This window comes from Lissotriton helveticus, chromosome 4_1 (genome assembly GCF_964261635.1).
Source record: "Lissotriton helveticus chromosome 4_1, aLisHel1.1, whole genome shotgun sequence".
Lineage (NCBI taxonomy): Eukaryota > Metazoa > Chordata > Amphibia > Caudata > Salamandridae > Lissotriton > Lissotriton helveticus.
Genome location: NC_136063.1, coordinates 575,519,175 through 575,540,221, shown reverse-complemented (window position 1 = coordinate 575,540,221; position 21,047 = coordinate 575,519,175). Strand labels below are relative to the sequence as shown.

Genomic DNA, 21,047 nt, shown 5'->3' with positions numbered 1-21,047 from the left:
AAGAGACACATTTTGAGTTGGGATAATTTGTTTGCACATTAGCTTAACATAAAACACTCCATATATACAATTCGCTAAACAGCACAACTGTGAGGTCACCGATTGTCAAGCAGTATTGCACATCAATAAAGTTATGTTAAGACTGGAAAAAAAGTTAGACGCCAAAATCGCCTTCCCCTCTCAAAACAAAACAATCTGAATGGTCAAAATTCTGATTTACAAATTATTCACGGAATTTCATTAGAATACTTTATTTCATTGTTGTCCCTCTCCTTGTACAATTGTTCCTACACTGCATACGTAGAGTGACCTGCTTTTTAACATCTCAGAATGTCGTCTTGCACCTAATAGTCACAGACAGATCTGCTCTGCCATGCTATGCTGTGGGTAGTTGTAAGGTCTTGTAACTTCATTCCTATATTTTTATTCTGTTCTTCAGATGTCAATGCTCTGTCATTACAATGACCTATCCACAACTGTGCATCGTCATGACATTCCATGTGCCTGAGCTCTTTATTACCATAAACAGGCAGACGGTTGCGGGCAGTGTTTAATATGTATTTATACAGTGCTCATTAGACTAGCAACAGACAGCCTTAATATGTACCTGATTGGAATACTATATTTTTTATAATGAATAGCAATGCTGGTATGTTAGGTCTTCTGTACTACCTTAACTATTTGTAGAGGAGCCACAGAGTTTCCAGCAGTGACACTTCCACAAAACCCAGGCGAGCACTTCTCATTTACATTTTCACGTTCTTGCGTGTAGACAGCAACGTAGTCTCTGGTTGTTGCAGTGGACATTTTTGCATCACAGGAGGTGTTGGGATTTTTTGGGTAAGTTGGAGGTGATTTCTGACATCATTTTGTTGTATGCAGGCTGGTTTTGCCAATAAAACTATCTGTATGTTGGCATATCAGTTGACTTATCTTGTTCATTTTCATGTTATTTGTATGAGGCATACTTTGTCTTCCGGAAGAATGATACCACGTTATTGCGGTATTTATCACTAGCTCTTGCCACCTATTACGCTAACACTACAGTGTTCATTACAACAGTGTACTTTCACTGAACACTTCTAATGTCATTGATCACTGCATATTTCACATCTTGTAAACTCTCAAATATCCACACATACTACAACCATCGCCTCTTTTATTTTATTTCTATATGTTTTATTGTATTATTGTTTCCCAGATCCCCATATTTAGTATTTATATTCCAATCTTGCATGAAATATATCCTTCCAACATGGCATTACATTTGTCTCCTTACACCCACGCCTATCTTCTTTCTCCCTTTTACAACATAAATGACCTCCATGCTCCCCACCACACGCTGACATTTTTGCCACTTATAGCAAGGCTGTCCATCGGAATGGGCCTACAAAACAGTTGAGGTCCTATTCTTTTCTTCCACATAGGAAATCTGATATAGTTGTCATAATAGAATTCTCTTACCTGGTTAATCACTATCTGATATGACACCTATCCCCACATCTACTGTGACCTTATGAAATACTAGAGACTCCTATAACAGAACCAATGGCATCCTACATACTTTTATATCTACATTGCACACTATGATACCTTCATGGCTGCCATCAAATACATGGCCCGCACTTTAAATTTACATTAACATTAACTTACGTTACCCATTACTCATTGTTTTAGTTGTGATACCGCCTGCATTTATTCAGTTCTTTATAACCTTAGTGGGTTCACCATGCTTTCGGTATCACTTCTCTCTATAATTACATCAGGATAACTAGCTTCATCCATTTTATTGCTCGTCTCTTGGGCAGCAGTCTTCAATAACATACCAGTATCCTTTCTAGTTGCCACAGTAGGTGGAGCTCAGTCCAACTAGAACACTACAATGAGATGATCTCACTTCAATCACCTTGCAGTTATGAGTACTTTTTTACACCATCCCCAAGATGTTAATTTCCTTGTAGGCTACCATACTGATGTACTTGACTGGTTCATGTTCATTTGATTGGATACTAAATAATCTTCATGCAATAATTTGCTGTTAAATATATATGTGAGTAGATTGAGAGTAAAATCCTAGATCATCACTTACTCCATGCCTTTAGATTATACTACAACCTAGAGTATCAATACATGTGAATAGAGCAGGGATATCTCCTTTAATAAACATTCCCTCTCTGTAGCTTTGTAATGCTACCAATTGTAGAGTCTACCATTTTCCACTAAAATAATAGAACAAGTAGTCATCTGTTAAATTCTATTGTTTAGTAAAACAAGTTGTTTTTTAGACACTTTTTTTCTGGCTTCGCCATGGCTCACATTCTAATGCGTTCTGAATGACCTCCTCCACAGCAGATGAAAGCTAGTGGACTGAGACATTGTTTGTGGGTTTGGACTTGTACATTTCAATAGCCTTCAACTCTGTCAGCAGCTTTTAATTTGAAAACCTATAAATGCTGGTGCCAAAGTTTTTTCCAAAAGCCCGGAGCCAGTGATGATGTATGTTGAGATTGCTGAATACCAAGGCCACGTGTTATTGGTTTTCACCTGATGCCTCTTTCCTCTACCTATATACCTTTATTTCACTCTTGCATGTTCTTTTTCGCCACAGCTTTCTCCATTTGTCGTTGGATTTCTGTCTTTCTTTTTCTCCTCCTTTCCCCCCCCCCCTACATGTTTTTCTCTCTCTTGTTTTGGGTCAAATGTTGATGAGGAAAGTAAGTGCCATCCCCTCAAAAGAGTGCTTGTGGCAATATCAGGCGGGCGCAGGCGGCAATAGATGCTGTTGGTGACACGGGGGAGAGTGCAGCTCTCCTCCTAGCGGATATTGACAGAGCATTCAACTCAGTTAGCTGGACATACCTGTTCGCTCTCCTGCCTCGCCTCAATCTGGGCCAGGTGTTTATTTCATACATCAAACTCCTGTACACGGACATCACAGCATCTGTCCGTATCTCCGGTGCGATATCTGAGAAGTTCTCCATCGGCAGGGGGACTCGCCAGGGGTGCCCGCTCTCCCCATATTTATTTGCGCTCGCTATGGAGCCCCTGGCCTCCTGGGTGTGTATTGACGCACAAATGCGGGGCTTTGAATGGGGCGGCGCCCCCACAGATAGAATTGCACTATATGCAGATGATGTCCTCTTTTTCCTTACGGACTTAAACAGATCGGGCCCTCGAGTCTTGGAGATTATGCGTGTCTTCGGTGAGGTGTCGGGCCTCTATCTCAACCCACGTAAATCCACATTATGGGTGTTGGGTGGCAGGAGTGTGGCGGACTCCTGGGCGTCGGAGTTGCAGGTAGCTGTAGGGGGCTTGAAGTATCTGGGAGTGTTCCTCTCCGACTCCACGGCTGTTGCTTGGGAACGTAATGTGGTCCCGGTATGGGAGAGGGTTCAGACGGATGTTAAGACGTGGTCCCGAATGCCCCTTACTATCTTTGGTCGATCTGCGATCTTCAAGATGGTCGCACTTCCGCGCCTCCTATACCAACTGCAGAATCACCCACACCCTATCGCTCCCCAGTGGTTTCGGCAAGTTAATTCGGTCCTGGGTCGCTTCCTATGGGCGGGAGGTGCTGCCAGGGTGGCGCTGCGGACCTGCTACCTGTCCACATATTGTGGTGGCTTGGCCACGTCCGATATCCTGTCTTATTATCAGGCCTCCCAACTGCTTGTACTTAATGAATGGTGGTATGGAGACAGGGGTGACCCGGCTTACGCCCTGGAGCGCTCCCTGATGGGTGACTGCACGCTACACACGATTTTATACTCAGCCAAAATACGGAGAAAGCTCCCGTGTGTCACACGTGTGGTTTTTGCTGTGTGGCGACAAGCGCTGCGTCGTATGGGCTGGTGGGGTAGACTTACGGCGGAGACCCCGTTGTGGCAGAATGGACGGCTTCCTGGGTTGGCCTCTTTGACGGGGTTCAGTGGATGGGATGCCATCGGGATCTCGTCACTGGGATATGTACTGTCCGGAGTCACCCTGAAGTCGTTCCAGGAGCTCCAAACTGAGTTCCATATGCCCACGACCCAATTCTATCGCTATCTCCAATTTCGCCATGCACTGGCACCTGACATTGCCGGTTTGGAGTCGCTGCCGGAATTCAGTCCGGTGGAGGCGAAGATCTTCATGGGAGACCTCGGTGATAAGAAGGTATCCCGAATCTATCAAACACTCGTCATGCACTGTTCCTCCTCCCTACTCCCCCTTAAGGAGGCCTGGGAGAAAGACATCGGACCCTTGGACGAGGATGATTGGAGGGAGGCGCTGGAGTCCCCGCGAGGGGCTGCTATCGCGATGCGACTCCGCCTCATCCAATTCAAATACCTACACAGGGCCTACTACACCCGGGAGCGATTGTGGAGGGCGGGGCTGATTGGGTCCCCAGAGTGCCTGCGCTGTGGAACTGAAAGAGGTACGCTGTTGCATACTGTGTGGTCCTGTGTCGGCCTTACCAGATTTTGGAGTGGTGTCTGGAATTGTCTGTCTGAAGTACTGGGATGGGACCTGCCCCGCACCCCTCGTTTAGGGATTCTTCATGTCCTAGAGGGGGTAGGGGGGAATATCTACAGGCGCCACCTCTTACTGCTGGGACTGGTGGTGGCCAAGAGGGACCTGGCACGGGCATGGAAAGGAGTGCGAGCCCCCCCACTGTGTGCTTGGAAGGCTGGCTTAGACTACTTTATGGGGCTGGAGCGCCCGGTGTTTGAAGCCAGGGGATGCCCCCGTAAGCATTATAAGATCTGGAGAAGGTGGGCGGAGTATAGGGGACTGTTCCTAGACCCCCCGATGGTACAAGAAGATGACTGGCAGGAGGCGAGTGGCCCGCAGACCTGAGGTGGTACACAGTACCGGACACATTAAGACCAAGTGATGAAGGTTTACTATGATCACGTGCAACGGGTTAGGGAGGGATAAGGGGTGGGTAGTTGGGAAGTTGGGTGGTTGGGGATGGGGGTGGAGGGCAGGAAGGGGGTTTGCATTCCTCGTATAATTACTTGAGATTTGTACATGCTAAAGAAACCTGTCTTGATATTTGGTGGCACTCTCCTGACTGTGGAGAGCCACATATATGCCTCTCTCTGATCATTCAATAAAACTTTGTTGTGAAAAAAAAAGAGTGCTTGTGGGCCTCAGCTGCAAACACCAGCTCAAATTAAGCACTGTCCATCATCCATTGCTATCTAGGTTGAGGGTGGCTGGGATTAGTGGCACTCGACGGGATTGAATTCATTATTTCTGCCTCATAGATCTCTGTTGGGTTTTCTACCATTTGTCTTAGTCTCACCTGTGGGGTACTAGATTTGGTTCAGTCACCTGTATTATTCTATATATGCACTTTGTACATATAAATTGCACCAATGGACTTATATTATTCTGAAGCTCAAGATTCTGGATACTTCTAGTGACAAATCGGACTTTGGCAAATACCTGATTGTTCTGGATGTTCTAATACCCTACACAACCCTAGTATAATTTATCAGCAGTGTCCATTCGGTTTGGGCCGTTTTACTACAACTGTATGAATGTTAGAATCTTTGGCATTATCATGGATGCTAGCATCGCTGCCCCAGGTAAATGAGCAATCAAAACAGGGTTTTTTAATTTTCTTCTTTAAGATCTAAGAATGCACAAGCAATCACAGTGCTGATGGTGTCAAACGTAAACTATTCAAACTAACAAATTCCATCTAGGAACAGCTACTCATTTACTGTGAATGCATAACTCTGCTGCCAATTTACCTTCTAGAAATCCCTACACATCTCACCATGACTGATGCAATTGTACTGGCTTAATGTTACAAAGTGTATTCAGATCAAAAGCTGTAGGCACAGTGGACAGATCATTAAATGAGAGGACATTTCCCTCTTAAAAACGTACATTGATGTGTTTCAGACCTCAACTAATCATTTGCACTTTGAATGCCAGTCTGGTTGCAGGTCCATTCATTTATAAAAAGCACATTGGTGCTGCTACCTCTTATTTTAACTCCATCATCTTGTGTGTTTTGCTGTTCACCCTATGTGGGAAGGGGATGCCCAGACATGGGTCCCGTGCTCATTACGCCACTGGAGTCAAGCGTTCCTGGCTGATGACCGCTAATAGCCAGAAACCGGTCCTAGGATGCTTGATTCCGGTCCAGGGAAGACATTGCTTGGCAGTACGGGCTGGAGTGTTCCCATGAGGCACAGGGTCAAGACTGATTTGTATTTGGATCTGTGACTGGGAGTGAAGGTTTTGCCATTGTGCAACATTCCGTCCATCATCTTGTGTGTTTTGCTGTTCACCCTATGTGGAAAGGGTATGCCCAGACGTAGGTCCCCTGCTCACTACGCCACTGGAGTCAAGCTGTCCTTGCTGATGACGGCTGATAGCCAGAAACCGGTCTTAGGATGCTTGATTCCGGTCCAGGGAAGAAATGGCTTGGCAGTTCGGGCTGGACTGTTCCCATGAGGCACAGGGTCAAGACTGATTTGCATATGGTCTTGTCTGAACTGGGGTGGCTTGGTGAGCAAAATAAAGATGGATCAAACCCAGATCTGTGACTGGGAGTGAATGTTTTGCCATTGTGCAACATTCTGTCTATCATCTTGTGTGTTTTGGTGTTCACCCTATGTGGGAAGGGTATGCCCAGACGTGGGTCCCGTGCTCACTACGCCACTGGAGTCAAGCTATCCTGGCTGATGACGGCTGATAGCCAGAAACTGGTCCTAGAATGCTTGATCCTGGTCCAGGGAAGACATGGCTTGGCAGTTCGGGCTGGACTGTTCCCATGAGGCACAGGGTCAAGACTGATTTGCATATGGCCATGTCTGAAATGGGGTGGCTTGGTGAGCAAAATAATGATGGATTAAACCCAGATCTGTGACTGGGGCGAATGTTTTGCCATTGTGCAACATTCCATCCATCATCTTGTGTGTTTTGCTGTTCACCCAATGTGGGAAGGGTATGCCCAGACTTGGGTCCCGTGCTCACTACTCCACTGGAGTCAAGCTATCCTGGCTGATGAAGGCTGATAGCCAGAAACCGGTCCTAGGATGCTTGATTCCGGTCCAGGGAAGACATGGCTTGGCAGTTTGGGCTGGACTGTTCCCATGAGGCACAGCGTCAAGACTGATTTGCATATGGCCATGTCTGAACTGGGGTTGCTTGGTGAGCAAAATAACGATGGATTTAACCAAGATCTGTGACTGAGAGTGAAGGTTTTGCCAGTGTGCAACATTCCGTCCATCATCTTGTGTGTTTTGCTGTTCACCCTATGTGGAAAGGGTATGCCCAGACGTAGGTCCCGTGCTCACTACACCACTGGAGTCAAGCTGTCCTGGCAGATGACGGCTGATAGCCAGAAACCAGTCTTAGGATGCTTGATTCCGGTCCAGGGAAGACATGGCTTGGCAGTTCGGGCTGAACTGTTCCCATGAGGCACAGGGTCAAGACTGATTTGCATATGGCCATGTCTGAACTGGGGTGGCTTGGTGAGCAAAATAACGATGGATCAAACCCATATCTGTGACTGGGAGTGAATGTTTTGCCATTGTGCAACATTCTGTCCATCATCTTGTGTGTTTTGCTGTTCACCCTATGTGGGAAGGGTATGCCCAGACGTGGGTCCCGTGCTCACTACGCCACTGGAGTCAAGCTATCCTGGCTGATGACGGCTGATAGCCAGAAACTGGTCCTAGAATGCTTGATTCTGGTCCAGGGAAGACATGGCTTGGCAGTAAGGCTGGACTGTTCCCATGAGGCACAGGGTCAAGACTGATTTGCATATGGCCATGTCTAAACTGGGGTGACTTGGTGAGCAAAATAACGATGGATTAAACCCAGATCTGTGACTGGGGGTGAATGTTTTGCCATTGTGCAACATTCCATCCATCATCTTGTGTGTTTTGCTGTTCACCCAATGTGGGAAGGGTATGCCCAGACTTGGGTCCCGTGCTCACTACTCCACTGGAGTCAAGCTATCCTGGCTGATGAAGGCTGATAGCCAGAAACCGGTCCTAGGATGCTTGATTCCGGTCCAGGGAAGACATGGCTTGGCAGTTCGGGCTGGACTGTTCCCATGAGGCACAGCATCAAGACTGATTTGCATATGGCCATGTCTGAACTGGGGTGGCTTGGTGAGCAAAATAACGATGGATTAAACCCAGATCTGTGACTGGGGGTGAATGTTTTGACATTGTGCTACATTCCGTCCATCATCTTGTGTGTTTTGCTGTTCACCCTGTGTGGGAAGGTATGCCCAGACGTGGGTCCCAAACTCACTACGCCACTGGAGTCAAGCTATCCTGGCTGATGACGGCTGATAGCCAGAAACTGGTCCTAGAATGCTTGATTCTGGTCCAGGGAAGACATGGCTTGGCAGTAAGGCTGGACTGTTCCCATGAGGCACAGGGTCAAGACTGTTTTGCATATGGCCATGTCTAAACTGGGGTGGCTTGGTGAGCAAAATAACGATGGATTAAACCCAGATCTGTGACTGGGGGTGAATGTTTTGCCATTGTGCAACATTCCATCCATCATCTTGTGTGTTTTGCTGTTCACCCAATGTGGGAAGGGTATGCCCAGACTTGGGTCCCGTGCTCACTACTCCACTGGAGTCAAGCTATCCTGGCTGATGAAGGCTGATAGCCAGAAACCGGTCCTAGGATGCTTGATTCCGGTCCAGGGAAGACATGGCTTGGCAGTTCGGGCTGGACTGTTCCCATGAGGCACAGCATCAAGACTGATTTGCATATGGCCATGTCTGAACTGGGGTGGCTTGGTGAGCAAAATAACGATGGATTAAACCCAGATCTGTGACTGGGGGTGAATGTTTTGCCATTGTGCTACATTCCGTCCATCATCTTGTGTGTTTTGCTGTTCACCCTATGTGGGAAGGGTATGCCCAGACGTGGGTCCCAAACTCACTACGCCACTGGAGTCAAGCTATCCTGGCTGATGACGGCTGATAGCCAGAAACTGGTCCTAGGATGCTTGATTCCGGTCCAGGGAAGACATGGCTTGGCAGTTCGGGCTGGACTGTTCCCATGAGGCACAGGGTCAAGACTGATTTGCATATGGCCATGTCTGAACTGGGGTGGCTTGGTGAGCAAAATAACGATGGATTAAACCCAGATCTGCGACTGGGGGGTGAATGTTTTGCCATTGTGCAACATTCCGTCCATCATCTTGTGTGTTTTGACTCTCTATTTGGATGGCATGCCCTTGACACACACCCTCCTAATAGCGACTTGCAAACCTTATTTTGCGAGTTGGTAATAGGTTACCGACTCGCAAAATAGGGTTTGCACATGCTACATCTCTTTTTAGCTGTTACAAACGGCCCGATTTTCCGTTGGCAAACTAATTTCAATAGTAAGTAAGTAAATTTGTAGATTTATATAGCGCCGCTTATCTCCCATGAGGGTATCCAGGCACAGTCCATGGGCTCGGGGAGATTAAGTGATTTGCCCACAATCAGAGGATGTTGCGCCGATTCCAAGACTGAGTATTTCACAGTTTTCATCTTTGCAGATGCTCTGAGTTCATCCTCTCCATTGAATGTAGCGTTCTTGCCATAAAAGTAACATCCACAAAATCCATAGAATACAGACAAAATGAATATGTTTTTAGTGTGTTAACTTACAGCTCTGAATTGACTTCTCATAATCATTTTTGATTTTCTATAGGCTACCGTGGCTGATATTTTTGTTTTCCTTAAGACCGAATAGGTTGCCTCACAAAGGACTTAAGGCCTGATTTTAATGTTTGTGTTAATCAAACTTGTTTGCAACGGGGACGGAGGGTGCTTACCATCAACATTATGGTCTGCCTACCGAATTTAAAAGCGGGCAGTAATCTGTCTCCGCCATGGCCAAACTGCTCCGGCTACCCTGTGGATTAAGGGCCCTCGAAGATTTGGCTGTAGGTCCAGCCGTCCAATTAGAATGGGCAGACATATATGCATTTTTTTATTTCCCCTCTCTGCCAGGCAAACCCTGACGATAAGGGGCAGTAAAAGTCAAAGAATGACGATCGCACCATGGGATATGACTCCCAGGTTGAGAGGAGCTTTTTCTTTTTTATTTCAAAAAAGAAAATCTTGCTTCAAGATTTTCTTTTTGAAAAAAAAGAAAACAGTTTGGTGAAGTGGCCCGTCATGTTGACGGAGCTCTGCAGCAAACTACAAAAAGCATTGACAAGAACCGCCATGACAGTGGTTCCTGGCTATACTTTCAGAAATGACCTCCCACTTGGCAGTCATTTCATAATTTGTAAGGCAGAAGTGCAGTCAAGGCAATGGAATATTACTCTGTCACCCTGACTGCAGTTCCTCTGCCCTTCACAATATAAATCTGCCCCTTAGTTGAAAAAATATCTTTGGTGTTCAACAATGCACCTGTGATGTTTCCCTAAACAAGCTTCACAAATGTTGTCCTATATATTATCTTTAGAGGTTTGACATAATATAAATTACTTGTTTTCATATACCATGTAGCACAGCTGTTTTACTATTTCTTAAGAACTGTACATAACAAATTATTTATTTACATTTCCTTTATTATCCAATTTGTCCGCAGTCAATTTATTAAGGATGAATGAACGAAACTGTGACCTTAACTTCACACCCAGATGTTAGCGTCATATACCTATGCAATGTGCAATAATTTCCTCTTTCTAACAAATCTGCTGATAGATCCCAAAAGGTCTGGTAAAATATCAAGAATCCAGTGTACCTCAGGAAAAATCTAGATGGGAAATAATTAAACTACTGCTGGGCTATGTAGAATTATAACAACCTACTTCACAACTGCCAGCCATGATTCAGACCCAGAAGTTAGAGCCACATATAGCACTCTATAAATGTGCATTGGCAATATTAATGTATAATACAGACCTTGATATATGTTGACAGGCACCTACAAATGAATGTGGTTTTCTTGCTTCTCGCATGAAAAGTAAGCAGAATAATATGTTTGGGGCATGTGCGCTGTAGATAGAGATGCTTTGCATAAGTCCGCCATCTAGCATTGGGCTCAGATGATTAGAAGTTGTTTTTGATCCAAGACATTTTCTTCAAGTTATGAGGTTGTGGGACTCCTCCTCTTGGTAATACTGTGCATGGTCATCAATGCCATCTTCAGATTGTTTTTTTCTGCTGACGAGTTTGGATGTAATATCTCGCACTCCGCTTTGAGACTCCTTTGAACAACCAATCGGTTCTCGTATAGATCTCCACTCAATGGTATTGTCTCGATCGTGTACTTCGTGCATCCAAGAGCTCACCTATCTGCGTATCGGTTCTTTGGGTCACTTTTGCAGCCTAGGGGACACGCCCGGCTGGGCTTCCTTTCTCCATTTCAGCATCCTTTGGAGAATGACCTCCTAAGGGAACGAACTCTGTTCTGCTTCTGTTTGGAGTGTCATTCTAAGTACCTCCATACCGACCAGCACTCTGTTTGCAAATTATGTCTCTCTCCCGATCATCGAGAGGACACCTATGAGGCCTGTAAAACATTTCAATTAAAAAAGGCCCTTAGAGATCGATGTGCGCAACCCCAAGAAATGCAGCTATTTCAGGTAATAGCATGTGCTTTTCAGTTCAGCCTAGTTACGGTTGTACCACTTGTTAGTGTCTTTGATCTTAAGTTTTTATTTTCTAAACCAGCAGGCTGCCAACCTGTCAAGAGTGATTGATATTTTATGACAGAGGGTAGTAAACAAAGACTTGGAATCAGAATGGATGGCTTTTTTTAGACGTTGTTTCCATCATCATACAAGAGTGCAAATGATACCTACGGTTGTTAATGGGAAGGGTGCTTGAGGAAAGTTCTGAAAATTATTACAACTGCACAATGTTGCAATGAACGTGAGGTTTAAAATAGGTCCCACCGTGCTGGTGCATCTAGGTACCATTTTTAAAAAGTCCCAAGAATTAAACGCTTCATCAGCTCAGAAGAAAGAATAATTCTGAAGAGAAAAAAAGTACCACTGAGGTCAAAGAAATAAAATCTTCCTCAAGTGCTGCCTCTCAAAAATCGTCGTCTCTTGAGACGGGAAATTCCAATGAAAACAAGAACACAAGTTCGAATTTTAAATTGGCAAATGTAAAATGTTATTGTTGTGGTAATATGGACCATCTGGCCAATGCAAAAGATTGCCCAGGGTTGAGAATGACATGTTCTGTGTGTAAGAGAAAGGGGCATTCTTCGAAATGTTGTAGGTCGAACAAAAGTCAAAAGAATGTAAGGGAAGTAGATATTTTTGATCAAGCAGAAGATACTGAGGTTGTTGTGTCTCAGGTCAATGTTGTTGATACGGATGGTCCCATAGAAAAGGTATTGATAGACGAGTGTTCAGTTGAAATGTTGTTTGATTCTGGAGCTAGAATCACCTTGATACCCAAGCTTTTCTTCGAGAATTATCTTGTAGGTAAGGTCAAGTTACTCAAACCAGACATAATCCCTAAGGGCTACGGTGGTCCGGTCATAAACCTTTTGGGGTATTTCATGGGTACAATTGATTTTAAAGGAAGGGTTACTGCTGGGAAAAATTATGTCTACATGAAAGGGGATTCTCTCATTAGTTGGGCGCATCAAAGAGATCTTGGAGTTTATCTTGACCCAAACCAAACTACTTCTGTGTGTTTGAGAGACATATCTCCCAGTGTGGGCGTAGTTTCAGACAACAGTCACTGGGCGAAGAAATACCCAAGTGTATTCAGTAAGGATCTGGAATGTCTAAAGACATATCTTCATTTAATAAAGTTAAGAAAAGGTTCAGTCCCCAAAGTGGTCAAAGTTAGGAATGTTCCTCTTTTGGTACGTGACAAAATGAAGGCTGAGTTGGATAAATTGATGAGTAACGGTGTGATAGAGAAGGTGGAAGGCACGGAGTGGGTTTCTCCGGTGGTTATGGCTCAGAAGGCCAATGGAGAGGCAAGATTGTGCATTGATATGAGGGAGTTGAATAAAGCGGTTATAGTCTACCATTATCCATTGCCCAACATAACAGTAATGATGTCTTCATTGGGTGGTGCCACGTTTTTCTCAACATTAGATCTCTCCTCCGCTTACCACCAGGTCAGATTACACCCATCTTGTCAGGAGTTTACTACATTTATCACTCCTTTCGGTACCTATACATTTTTTAGGATGCCATTCGGTCTGATATCAGCCGCATCTGTATTCCAAAGAGTGATGGAAGGTGTTTTGGTTGGGATTAAAGGAATAAAGGTTTATCAGGACGACATTTTGGTACATGGTCTAAATCGTGTTGAACATGATGAAAGGGTTTCTGAAGTCTTGGAAAGGTTGAAGGATGCAGGTCTCACTCTTAGACTTGACAAGTGTAAGCTTGGTGTGGAGACGATTGAATATATTGGACATCTGGTTTCTAGCTCTGGTATCAAACCCAAACCGTCCTTGGTAAAGGCAATTCCCAAACTTAAATATCCCAACTGTAAGGATGAATTGGTTAAATTTCTAGGGATATCGGAATTTTATAACAAATTTGTTCAAGGGTTTGCCCAAAAGACGGAAAAAATGAGGAACTTACTAAAGAAAGGGCAAGAGTTTCTTTGGGACAAAGATTGTTGCGATGAATTTAATCACATAAAGAGTTGTCTTAGTCACACGCAAGATTTAGCTAGTTTTGATCCTGGAAAAGATTCATACATTATGACTGATGCAAGCTGCAAAGGCATTGGTGCTGTTCTGCTACAAAAAGGCGAGAAAGTAGACAACACTATTGTATTCATCTCAAGGCCATTAAGTGGTGCCGAGTGCAATTACTCGGTTGTTGAAAAAGAAGCATTAGCTGTGTACTGGGCTGTTCATAAACTTAAGAAGTTTGTGTGGGGTAAGAGCTTCTCAGTTATTTCAGATCACAAGCCTCTTAAAGAAGTTTTTGGGAAAAAAGGCTTAGAATGCATTTCACATAGAATAAGGAAATGGGTTGTGGCTTTACAGGATTTTGAATTTAAAGTTTCTTATTTACCAGGCTCAAACAATTTACTTGCGGACTGTTTGTCCAGGCTTACAGGCGATGAAGTATCTGATCACCTGGATGACCCCTCTGTTGGTAATGAGGATCCTTTTGAGAATTTTAAGGTGTGTGTTGTCACACAAGGTGTAATCATGGAGAGTGAATGGTTTTCTGAATTAGATTCTGACCCAAGCCTCCAACAAGTTGTTGGATTTGTGCGTGATGGTTGGTGCCAAAAGAAGGACTGTGGAGAAGACATTAAGGGGTTTTGGTGTGTAAAGGATCAACTGTCAATACTTAATGGTTTGCTGGTCAGAGGCAGTAGACTCATACCTCCTGTGAAATTAAGACCTAAAATTATTGATTTTGCCCACTCTAGCCACGTGGGTATTGCCAAAACTAAGGCGAGAGTTAGAGACGTGTATTGGTGGCCAGCCATGGACACGGAAATTGAAAGATTGGTACGTGATTGTGTGCAGTGTTCTGCAAGTGACAAGATTTTAAAATGTAGAACACAACCTATGGTCATTAGAAAACAATCTGAGGGCCCGTGTGTGGATATTTCCTTGGACATATTGGGTCCGGTGAAAGTATATAGTCAAGATAAATATGTTTTTGTTTGTGTGGATATGTTTTCCAGGTGGCCTTTCATCAAAATAGTATCTCGAGTGGATTCTACTTCAGTCATCTCTTTTCTGGATGAACTTTTTGCTTATGAGGGTTTGCCGAGTTCAGTTCTTACTGATAACGGGGTGCAGTTCACTTCTGCTCTTGTAGAAAAGTTTTTGAGTGAGAGAAGCATTGTTCATAAGCGTGCTGCAGTGTACCATCTAGAAAGCAACGGTGTAGTTGAGACGTTTATTAAAGTTCTTAAAGAGGCGATGCAGTTAGCTCTTGTTTCTAGGTGTGATTGGGAGGAGGCTCTGAAAAAAAAAGTTTGCGAGTACAGATTGAGTGTGCATTCTTCCACTGGCGTCACACCCTTCATTTTGTTTAAAGGTAGATCTGCTTCTACGCCACTCAAACCCTCTTAGGTTTCAAGTAAGCTTGGTCAGACTGCAGGTTCTTGTGATACTACGCATGACACCTCTACTTGGAAAGAGAAAGAGTTAGAGAAAATGCATAGAAGGAAGTGTGAGTATGATGAGAGGAATGCTGTTAAAAAGACAGTTGTATGTGTGGGGGATGTGGTAAGGATCAAGTTGCCAGAAAGGAAGTTTGGTGTTTCTAAATTCAGCAAACCTATAAAAGTTATCAAACTTTTAGGTAACGCAGTCAGGACACAAGATCATAAGGTTTAGAACCTCAGTAGGGTGGTTGTTTGTCGTTCAAATGGTGTCTTGCATGGCACTTGTTCTTCTTCTTCCACGCCAACGTCTGCTGGTGAAGTGAGAAGATCCACGAGGCAGAGAATTAGTTCTTCCCACTTTAGCGGTTTTGTCACTTCTTAAAAAATAATATTGTTTGTTTCGTTTTTACTTATGCCTTTGCTCCTATTGCTTGTGTTGTTGATGGGAGGGAGGTGCTGTGGTATTCTCCACTGTACACTTTCCTCCTTGTATGACTTCTCCCTTATGTTCTAATGTAGAATGGTCCTACTTATAATGTTGGGTTCAGTGACAAGACATTTGTCAGCTGGACTTTGGTGGATGAGGTCTCTATCTTGATACCTACAATAAAAACCTCTACAACTTCTACATCTGCTTGCCTGCTCGTCATTTACACAGCAATACTACACGGTGTCCTAACTCTGCTGTCTACTCACAGGTTAAAATTTAACTTGACATATTATTTGGTTTGTGAACTGGACATGAAATTACAGTTCAGGAACTTAGTTTGGAAAGTTATAATCCATACTGCATATAATTAGGCAGTCGACGGTTGAGAAGCTTGGGTCTAGGGCTTCCGTGCAGATAAGGGATGAATTGTAAAACACTCACAACACCCACCTAGGACTTTTTAAGAACATATACCTATCACACACATATGCATTTTTAAGAACATATACCTATCACACACATAAGCTGATGTCTTCTTAGAGACTCCTTTGTGATACTGCTTTTCAATATAAATGTATAACCCACCATAGACATGACACAAATCTTCTTCGAGGCTAGTTACCTTCCTGAAGTCAGTCGCCTGTGCTCAGTTGGATTGAGACCATATTTCTGACCCAGGGTTTAATTTCTTCATTTATTCAGTGAGCTATTCTCTATCTGAATTGTTCCCAGTGTAACACCTGCCTCTAGTATTGCTCTGTCCACCACCATGAGGACAGCCTTAGTATATTGTTGAGAGTTGTGTCCTACACAGAATTACCTCCACATTTGTTTCTGCTGATTCGTACGTTCCTCTCTAATTGCTGCAAAGATCTTATTTCCCAACCCTGAACATTTCCTCTGCCCAGCCACCACATTCCCTATCTTATCTAGGCCTCCCTAAATGGTTCTAAATTGGTTCTTTTGCTGACAGTCTCTAGTCTACAATCTTCTTTTACCAATTCAGAGGATCTTAAACGTTTTCCAGTATTAGTAGACTTGTTGGACTAGTCTCTTCTTCTGGAAGTATATTTTCATTTTAATGAGGAAAGATGCATGATACAATGACTGATTTATATGTTTCCTAGAGATGTACAAGGCAGTTACAAATTATCAAATATATTTTCTGCAAAAGAAATAAGACATCATTAGCTGGTTTACGTATCGATGTCGTGATGTGGGGTGGAATGATGCTCTAGTAGTGAATATGACAGTGCGGGGGTACAGAGATGTTTTTTGACAAAAAAGAGTGTGAAATTGACTATTTCATTGCCTACTTTAGGCTCTGAATATCTACAGTTGTTGGTGTGACTTTGTCAATTTATATCTTACCCAAGTTTGCATTTTGACTTGGTGGTTTTCAGAAGGATCAGAATCCCTATTCTTTTTTTCTTCCTTGCTCTTTTTCAAACACACTGATTCCATTAACAAGCAGTGCCGCCTGCCAGAGGGCTTTTGACAAGCAGGGTCTGACCAGCTTATAGGGCAATCATGTTGTGCCCGAAGGGCTGGTCTGACAGGGCTGGGCTGGTGTTAACTGTTGTTTTCTCTAAGATCAAAATAAACATTGTCTGCAGCAAGTACTAATCCATGCCGTCTTCCATACCTTGATTCTATTTGTAAACAATAAGAGAAGTGAGGTTGTCATGCCCACTTCTATGTATGTAAGTGTATGCATATAAGATATTGTTTTTATAAATACTTTAAAATGTTACTATTAAACCATTTAAGAGATATTTCTTATAGCATACTGAACTGCTTTGAGGCATTTGGAGATTTTTCCATCAACTAAAATGATGTGCAGTGAAGTAAAGTGATTTGCCAAGAGCACACAGTATCGTCAAATAGGGATGCTGTGATTTGATCCTTTCTTTCCCAAACAAACATCGTGCAATTTAGCCAGTGAAGATTTTGATACAACAAGGGGGTGAGAGGCTCAGAGGTGAGTCCATATACATTAGAGGGCAAACTGCACATCTGTGCATCTCCAGTTCCTTTCTAGGAGGAGGTGACCCAGTCACTGGCCATAGAGCACACTCTGGGATATGAATTATTCTTGAGAGCCTGGACTGAAAAAGTCCCATATCCAGGGCAGGCCACATCCCTAATAAAATCTACATGATAATTGGTCATGGAACTAAGCACTAATTGCTCTTTGGGGCTAGTCACCCATGAGGTGAAGTCAGTAATGACAGGTCCATGTAGCCTAGCTTTCATGGGGATTGACAGTTGTGCTGGCCATCAGTCTTACGATGAGGGTGATATAGCATCCTTCAGGCAGGAGTGATTGTTTCATTTGTAGAGTTAGCACTCATGCTAGTTCTCTTTAGGCTGATAGCTTACCCTTTTGCCATCAGCTAATAGCCTGCACCCCACCTGAGCTTGGAAAAGTAATGGCCATCGTCTTACTTGGTCAGTGTGATCTACTATCTATTGTCCTGCAAGTAAACCCTCCAACATCTCATTGTAGGTCTTTCTGAAATAATAAGACTTTTCCAGTGTCCTTCTGCACATGGAGAGAACTGAGAAGAACCCCTTTCATCTTTGCCAAGTGTGGAAGTCCATCCACAGCCCCGAAGACAGCTAAACTTTTGTGTTTGTTCTGATCCTTAATGAGACCATCGCTGTCTTCCGATGACTCTGATTCATTGAGCCCTTTCGCCGAATCTGCGTTTACTTCAGTTGCCCAATTTGTAGTTTTGTCTATTTCCCAGGTAGCCGCCATTATCTTGTCTATCTCTGGCCTCCCAAACTTCATTGTTGGCATCTCTTTCAAATTTGGAGTGCAAACTGCTGCATGATCACTGCCACACACTGTGCAGCCATCCATAAGCACTACAACATTTCTGCCAACAACCTCGGCCTCCTAGAACAGCGCCACCCGCTCTACAGTCTTCATACTCCATATCAGCAGCACTAGCTAGTTCAGGAGTGAACTCCTTTTATTTGGTTGTTGCTAGATTTCCAACCATCCTTTCTTCAGGAACAGAAGGAAATGCCTTTATGTTTTTCATAGTATACATTGTGGTATTTAGAGAGCGTGTTGTGTACTGTCAGAACGTGCCCTCATGAATCTGTTATCTCACACACCGATACACACACACACACACACACACACAGACACACACACACACACACACACACACACATGCAAACACGCACACGCACACACACACACACCACACACAGACACAAACACACACAAACACATAAGCACACACACCACACACAGACACAAACACACACACACATGCCACACACACTCCCATACACACACAGCCCTCCCTTTGCAAAGGTTTGGCCAGAGGTTTAACGAGAAATGTCTGGTCTCCTTCTGCTTAGAATTCCAGCAAGAAATGGATCCCAAGCTCAGCTGCCCGAAGAGACTGCGGCTCCACATCAAACAAGACCCTTGGAACCTTCCCAGCAGTGTCCGGACCCTGGCTCAAAACATTAGACAGTTTGTTGAAGGTAAGGATCACCAGCTTATGAGAACTCAGTACTTGCCGACCTACTACTCATCTGTGCAATTCTTTTATCGAGGTGTTTGGAGGGTGTGGTTGCCAGATGTCATACCGAGTAAGAAGTGGATCGTTGCTGTATTCTGAATGCAAAGGCATGTGGTATTGGTGGGTTGCTTCTTATATCCGATGAACACCAGGATAAAACCTGGAGATTAACCTGTGCGTCTGTTATTAAGCAAAGGCAGGAAAATGGCAGACTGTGTCGATCTGGCATTACCACTTCCACCAAATTTTGCTTCTGTTAATGAACAATTTAATCTTAAATATAAAGATTTCGAAACGCAGTAAATTCACAAACAGGTGGTGTTTCAATACCAGTGTGGAAGTGCAATGGACACTCCTGCCCCCTGCTGTTTGGTGTGCTGCCGAATCAGCAGTGCAGGAGCTTGACCTCTGAGAACTTTCAGCTTTGTGGAGCTGCTATTAGAGCTTTTTCCTGTTTAGGTCAAGGGTTAGCCAAGACGTTTTGATTTCACCAAACTTAAACATTGTATACTTACTTGTAGGCTGAGTCTCTTCATCACTGAGCATGTTGTTGTGTCATTCACATTTTTTCTTCCGCCCACTTCAGCAGGTGGCAGTGGATCAGCCCCTCATAACTTCACTTTGAGGGACAACATTCTGCTCTTTCACAAGGAGCACATCCGCACCCAAGTAGTTCCCTTCAGTGCCAGAGGCTACTGTAATGTGAGTGTATTGACACCAAAGATATGCTTGTTGTTAGCCAGCTTTTTTTATAATATCAATGGCTCGTTCTAAATAATGCTTTGCAAAAACCAAGACAAACCTGTCATTCACAAGGCACTAAGACTGGCAGACAAACCAATTGGCTTTGCCAGTGCTTGTTTGACTCATATGAATTTTCTACTCGATGCCTGACCCCATTATAGCTGGTGCTCTTGCCCCATCATGACAGGAATTAGATTTTTAAACATTAAATATATTTTTGAATATAATTTGGAAATTCCATCATATACTTTCAAGTCTATTTGAAATGTACCAACGTTATCTCTGTTCACCTACTCTGCCTGAAAGGATCTTCACACTTGGCCATAAGTGAAGCATTTTTCTGATCTTGAGAGAAATGATTTCCAGCTGAGGAAATGTAAAGTTTTTCCTTGGATACTGAGCTCTATTTAACACACGGTGAGATTGCGCACTCAATTCATGCATTTCCATTGAAACCTTACCGCTCAGGCAGCAATGGAAAAAGCAGATTGATGTAGAACATTTCACAATCAGCTCTGCATTGAGAGCTACAAATATAGACTGTTATGCTGGAGTATCTTTAACATAACAGCAATCCCTATCTGACCTTTCTTTGCTGCTCCTGTCAGCTGGTTTATATCACCCTGAATGTTTTGATTACTTTTGTGTAAAGGCGGGCGTCTTTTTTATTACTTTTAGTTTAGAGAATTTTAATAGATTATTATGATTTAGTGGCTGCTATAATGTGACAATTGGTATAACATTTCGTGATGCATTTTTACTTAGACTTAATTCTCCCGTTCCAAAGGATAAATGACGAGTGCTGTGGTCGAATTTGGCTAAATGTAATAGTTGTTCTGTTCTTTAATAGCTATTGTGCCTTTTCTGGTCGTAAAACTATGATGCAGGCGTTTGAAATTTAGATTTGTAACTCCTGAGCCCTCGTATATCATCTGCAAAGACATTTGATTCCAGTGCTGGTGGGCCATGAACAATGCATTTTGTTGCCCTGAAGACACCATGATAACTTCATAACTTAGAGCTTGGTGATGAAATGGTCCACCCGGCATCTTTATCTGTGCATCTGGCCCTCACAACAGAGTGTAAATTGTGCATGAGCTCCAAAAGCCAAAACTTTGTTCCATCATGTAATGCACCTGCTAGTGTACGAGTTTCAGGATCACTTAGTCCAGAGAGGAGTTGCTGGAGCCTTTATTTTAATATCAGGATTCATAATGTCTCTGTTATTGAAATAAAGCAACAAGGTAGCCACAGGAAACAGTCTCTATCATCCTGTGTGAACTGC

The 21,047-nt window shown here is 43.6% G+C and overlaps 1 protein-coding gene across 1 annotated transcript in view; it reads left to right on the top strand.

Moving 5' to 3' along the window:
* Positions 1-21,047, top strand: part of PREX2 (phosphatidylinositol-3,4,5-trisphosphate dependent Rac exchange factor 2) — a 1,276,790-nt gene that overhangs the window by 855,448 nt on the left and 400,295 nt on the right. Inside the window, exon 31 of the mRNA XM_078687188.1 lies at positions 18,852-18,980. Within this exon, the coding sequence (XP_078543314.1) occupies positions 18,852-18,980 (129 nt within the window). The remainder of the gene's footprint in view (positions 1-18,851; positions 18,981-21,047) is intronic.